Here is a 5,929-nt window from a genome sequence, read left to right on the forward strand (position 1 = left end):
AGTATCTGAGGATCCATTTCACAGCCTGCCAATGTGCTTTACCAGGGTAAGCCATATGCCGGCTTACCACACTTACTGCTTGTGAAATGTCTAGACGTGTACACACCATTGCATACATAATACTGCCAACAACACTGGAATATGGTACTTGTGCCATATATCTCTCTTCTTGCTCTGTCTGCAGCGATTGAGCAGCTGATAACTTAAAATGAGCAGCAAGAGGAGTACTCACTGGTTTAGCATCTTTCATGCCAAACCTCTCCAAGACCTTCTCCAAGTACTTCTTCTGGGTCAGGAATAACCTTTTGGTTCCTCGATCTCTTTTGATCTCCATGCCAAGGATTTTCTTAGCTGCTCCTAAATCTTTCATTTCAAATTCACTTTTCAGCTGACTTTTCAAAGTGTGAATTTCTGTCAAATCCTTAGCAGCAATGAGCATGTCATCAACATATAACAATAAGTAAACAAATGAACCATCATTTAACTTTCGGAAGTAAACACAACTATCATACATGCTCCTCGAATAACCATGACCCAACATAAAGGAATCAAACCTCTTATACCATTGTCTTGGAGATTGTTTTAATCCGTACAAGGATTTCTTCAACAAGCAAACATGATCTTCTTTTCCTTCAATTTCAAATCCTTCAGGTTGATGCATGTATATTTGTTCCTCAAGTTCGCCATGTAAGAAAGCTGTCTTAACATCAAGCTGTTCTAATTCCAAATTATACATGGCAACTAAGGCAAGCAAGACACGAATAGAGCTATGTTTAACTACAGGTGAGAAAATATCATTAAAATCAACTCCTTGTACCTGACTATAGCCCTTTGCAACTAATCGTGCTTTATACCTTGCATCTTCAACCCCTGGAATTCCATCCTTTTTCTTGAAGACCCATTTGCAACCAACAATTCTTTTACCTGACGGCGGCTTCACAAGAGACCAAGTACCATTCTTGTGGAGAGATTCAATTTCTTCATTCATTGCAACCAGCCACTTGGCCGAATCAACATTAGAAACAACTTCTGAATAATTGGATGGTTCTCCAATTTCTTCAGTTTCCTGTGCAACTGAAAAAGCAAATGCAACATAATCTCCATACCTTTCAGGTTTTTGAATTTGTCTCCTTGGTCGGTGTGTGGCTATAGAATACTCATTTGGTATAACTTCAGAAGTCATAACTTCTGGAGCTTCAACTTCAGGAGTTTCAACTGTATTTTGCTCCAGGGTTGATGAGTTTGGCTTTGAAGGAATGTCAAGTTGAACCTCCACCTGCTCATGTATTTCCTGCTCCTTATTTGTATTACTAGAACTAGAAGACTCTTTTCTTGTGTGTAACATAGAGGATTCATCAAAGGTTACATCTCTGCTAATTATGAATTTTGGTGACTTGGGATCAGGATACCAGAGTCTGTATCCTTTCACCCCAGATGCGTATCCAAGGAAAATGCACCTTTTTGCCCTTGGTTCTAATTTACCATCATTCACATGCATGTACGCAAGACAACCAAAGATTTTTAAATCAGAATAATTAGCAGGAGTACCTGACCCCATTTCCTCTGGAGTCTTAAAGTTCAAGGGTGTAGAAGGAGCACGGTTGACAATGTAACAAGCTGTAGAGATAGCTTCTGCCCAAAAAGCATTTGTCAACCCAGCATTTGAAATCATGCAACGAGCTCTTTCCAAAAGAGTACTATTCATCCTTTCTGCAACACCGTTTTGTTGAGGGGTCATCCTCACAGTGCGATGTCGAGCAATTCCTTCATTTTTGCAAAATTCATTGAACTCATCATTACAAAATTTTCAAGCCATTATCCGTTCTAAGCCGCTTGACATGTTTTCCTGTTTGCTTCTCAATCAAAACTTTCCATTGTTTGAAAGTTAAGAAAACATCACTTTTATTTTTCAAGAAATAAACCCAAACCTTTCTTGAATAATCATCAATGAAAGTTAACATATACCTGGCACCACTTTTTGACGGGGTACGAGAAGGACCCCAAAGATCTGAATGAATATAGTCCAAAGTACCTTTTGTTCGATGTATTGCTGGAGATTTGAAGCTGACTCTTTTCTGCTTCCCGAACACACAGTGTTTGCAGAACTCCATGTTCCCGGTACTTTGTCCACAAAAAAGACCTCTTTTGCTGAGGATGGAAAGACCTTTCTCACTCATATGCCCCAATCGCATATGCCACAATTTGGTGATGTCGGAATTAGATTGGGTAGAAACTGCAACAGCACCTGTAACAGTGGATCCCAACAAAGTGTACAACGTACCAGATCTGCGTGCTTTCATGATCACCAGAGCACCTAGAGATATTTTCATAACTCCACCTTCACCTGTGTATTTGCATCCAAGAGATTCTAGAGTGCCCAAAGAGATGAGATTTTTCTTTAAGTCAGGAACATATCTAACATCAGTGAGAGTTCTTACCACACCTCGCACATTCTGATTTGAATTGTACCTTTACCAAACACTTTGCAGGAAGCATTGTTGCCCATCAAGACAACTCCACCTCCAACAGATTCGTATGTGGCAAATAAATCCTTATTGGGACACATATGATAAGAACAACCCGAATCCAAAATCCACTCATTGTTAGATTTAAAACTATTACTAGTAGCTAAAAAATATTTTTCCATCAGACTCATCAGTGGCTACACTTGCTTCAGCGGGGTCAGTATTTTGATGCTCATGTTTGTTTTCCTTATGCTTTTCTTTGTTTTTCAACTTATAGCATTCAGAAATAATATGACCTTTCTTATGACAATATTTGCACACCACATTTTTATATCTGGACTTTGACCTTGATTTAGACCTCTCACTACTTGATTCTTTCTTATTAGATCTACCTCTTACAAATAAACCTTCCCCATGGGTTACACTACTTTCTCCAGTAATATCTCTATCTATCTGTTCTTTTGATTTTAAGATAGATTTAATTTCCCTGTAAGAGATATTATCCTTTCCATAAAGCATAGTATCTCTAATATGCTTAAATGATTGGGGTAAGGAAATAAGTAGTAAGACGGCTTGATCCTCATCATTAACTTCAGCATCAATATTACTCAAATCCATAAGAATAGAATCAAATGCATCAAGATGTGAGAGTATAGAAGTACCTTCAACCATACGAAATGTGTAAAGCTTTTGCTTTAGGTATAGTTGGTTTTCCACTATCCTTTTCATATACAAGGTTTTTAGTTTTTCCCACATGCCTTTGGCTGTGGATTCTGCAGATACTTCACGTAAAACCTCATTTGAGAGATTTTAAAATGATACCTGATTTTGCCTTTTTGTCTATGACGGCAAACTCCATGTCCGTCATATTTTCTGGCTTCTTCTCCTTCCTTCTAGTGCCATATCTAGGCCATCTTGAATTAGTATAGCCTCTATCTTTAATTGCCACATCCCGAAGTTTGCACTTCGGTTAAATTTTTCAACATAAGTCTTTGTTATTGTCATTTTTGGCTACTGAAATTAACCCGATTAGATCCGGCTCTGATACCAATTTGTTAGGATCGAGAACTTAGGTAGTGCGGAATTTAGCCAAATAATGTTGTAATGACAATAACAAAGACAATAGTAAGTTGATAATAACGAAAGTAAAAACAATTAAAGAAGACACCAATTTAACGTGGTTCGGTCAATAGACCTATGTCCACAAGCGGAGAGGAGCAATTTCACTATATCAACAAGAGTACAAAAGAGAGTTATAGAATTAGAGTAAATACTCTAATTAATCCCAAATACCCAAAGAGAATAACCTCACAAGATCACTCCAACAAAGGGTTCACACAAGTGTTTTGTTAGACAAACTCTCCTACAAAATTACTCTTAATGGAAAGACAAAGAAAGAAAACAATGAAATATTTTCATATGCTTCAAGGTGTGTTTCAACTAATGTCTAAGCTCCCTATTTATAGAGAAAAAAATAGGCTTGTTGATGTCATGGATGATGTCTTTGGAAGATGCAAAATATTCAACATCTCAATGTGAATATATCAACTATGGTGGCTTCCAAATCTTTGACAAATATAGTTGCCAAATCTTGACAAATATGGCTACCAAATTTTCACATTTGTAGCTTCCAAATCTTTCACAAAAGAAAGATAAAATAACTTTCTTTCATCAAACAAAAAAAGCCACATTACATATACCAATAATATACATCATCACACCTCACCATGAAAATATGCTGCATCAATTCATCAATCACCAAGGAAAATAGAAACGAGTTAAGTGTTGATCCCTGGTGCAACGCCATCTCGACTAGAAAGTGCTCTGAGTCTGCTCCCACTATTCTTACTTGAACTTGCTGACTGGAAGAGACTTCGTGAACATGTCGGCAGGGTTGTCTCTTGTGTTAATCTTCTTAACAGAGACCTTTCCTTCTGCAATGGTTTCTCGAATGAAGTGAAGCCAACATCTACATAGGACTTCCCTCGAGACTTTATATTCTGTTTTTTCGAAGTCAGTAGACACCATATGTAAGTCCCTTTACCATTCTCTGTACTTCTCCACCAGTCAACTCACAAGATGAATGGTTTCTGAGTAAGTTTGTAATATTTGGAGGGCTTAAATTGAACACACATCTGTCTGAGAAGAATATCGACTTCTCCGAAAGCTAGCATAAGATAGCTTGCAATATACTAGGTACTCTTTACTTTCCAGCTGATAGCACAACCACCAATGCAAAAAACATAGCCTGTTAGTGATCTTCTTTTGTCAAGATCACCTGCATAATCAGAGTCTACAAAACCAACCAAAGTGTTAGGATTTTTCCCAAACTCCAAACATGTGTTTGAAGTGAATCACGTTCATGGATGACTCATTCATAATCCACAACCACTACTTCACTTTAATGTCATATATAAATCTGTGTGATTATCTTATCAACCTTTATCATACAAGACTAATAATTTTACTATGCACCAAAAGCCTTCTCTTACTTTTACTCAACTTGTAAAATCAGCTTACATCAGAAAGCAAATCTGCCAACTCAAAAGTGGACTACACCACATGTGCACACAAATCTTGATAATAAAATAAGACAGCATGAGATAGCTTACTGCAATTAGAAAGACAGATAAAAGAAGACATTTTCAAAATCTTTGCAGCAAATTGAAAAATATGCTATTTCGATGACCCATAGCTGAATCATGCAACAGTTAATAGTTAAAAGATTCATCAACTTGTCCCAAACTGCTGCATATATATACAGTACTGCAAGGAATGTTCTTAAACCATCAACCAAAAACATAATAATATCTCAAGTACCTTCACAATATAGCCATTTTCTCCAAAATCAGAAGTCACAGTGAAGAACTTATTCGGTAGAAATGAGGTGAGTGTTCCCATGAGTTCAGCAGTATACTCATTTGAACGGCAGCCAAAAAGACTACTGTCTCTATCTGCTTGCCAAGACCATCTTCCATCTGCAACTTCAAAATACTTGCCTAAAATAAAGCAAAGTGAGTATTTTCCTCTAAGAATAATCGACCTGTTCTTGTATTAGTTATAAAGAGTATTAATGACCCTTGAAGAAGAGATCATTAAAATCAAATATTCTTGAATATGCAGGAAAATCTGTAATTAGAAAGATGAACAAACTTGGAGAAAGGATGGACTGTCTTGCACAAGGTATCCGCGAGCATGGTGAGCACTTATATTCATGATGAAAACTTAAAAGAACAATCGAAAATTTACCAAGACACTATTTTATTTAAGTTTAAAACTAGTATTTCGAAGTTGAAATTGTGTGCGGACATGAGTTTACTTCTAAAAGTAAAGGTTGAAGCATTCTTAATGAAAACCATCATCCCACTAGAAAAATTCCTAAAATAAGTTTTTTAAATAATTTTACCACTATTTCATATACTGAAGCTCAATATTTATAAATATGGCGCCAAACATCAACTTGT

The 5,929-nt window shown here is 36.7% G+C and overlaps 2 protein-coding genes across 2 annotated transcripts in view; both read left to right on the forward strand.

Annotated features, from left to right (window-relative positions):
* The window catches only part of LOC102583017 (putative GEM-like protein 8), a 24,266-nt gene that overhangs the window by 11,184 nt on the left and 7,153 nt on the right, over positions 1 to 5,929 (forward strand). The window lies entirely within an intron of this gene.
* LOC107063002 (putative GEM-like protein 8) overlaps positions 5,104 to 5,929 on the forward strand; it is a 5,380-nt gene continuing 4,554 nt past the window's right edge. The window contains exon 1 of the mRNA XM_015314361.1: positions 5,104 to 5,479. Within this exon, the coding sequence (XP_015169847.1) occupies positions 5,365 to 5,479 (115 nt within the window). The 5' untranslated portion in view covers positions 5,104 to 5,364. The remainder of the gene's footprint in view (positions 5,480 to 5,929) is intronic.

This window comes from Solanum tuberosum, unplaced genomic scaffold, assembly GCF_000226075.1.
Source record: "Solanum tuberosum cultivar DM 1-3 516 R44 unplaced genomic scaffold, SolTub_3.0 scf00296, whole genome shotgun sequence".
NCBI lineage: Eukaryota > Viridiplantae > Streptophyta > Magnoliopsida > Solanales > Solanaceae > Solanum > Solanum tuberosum.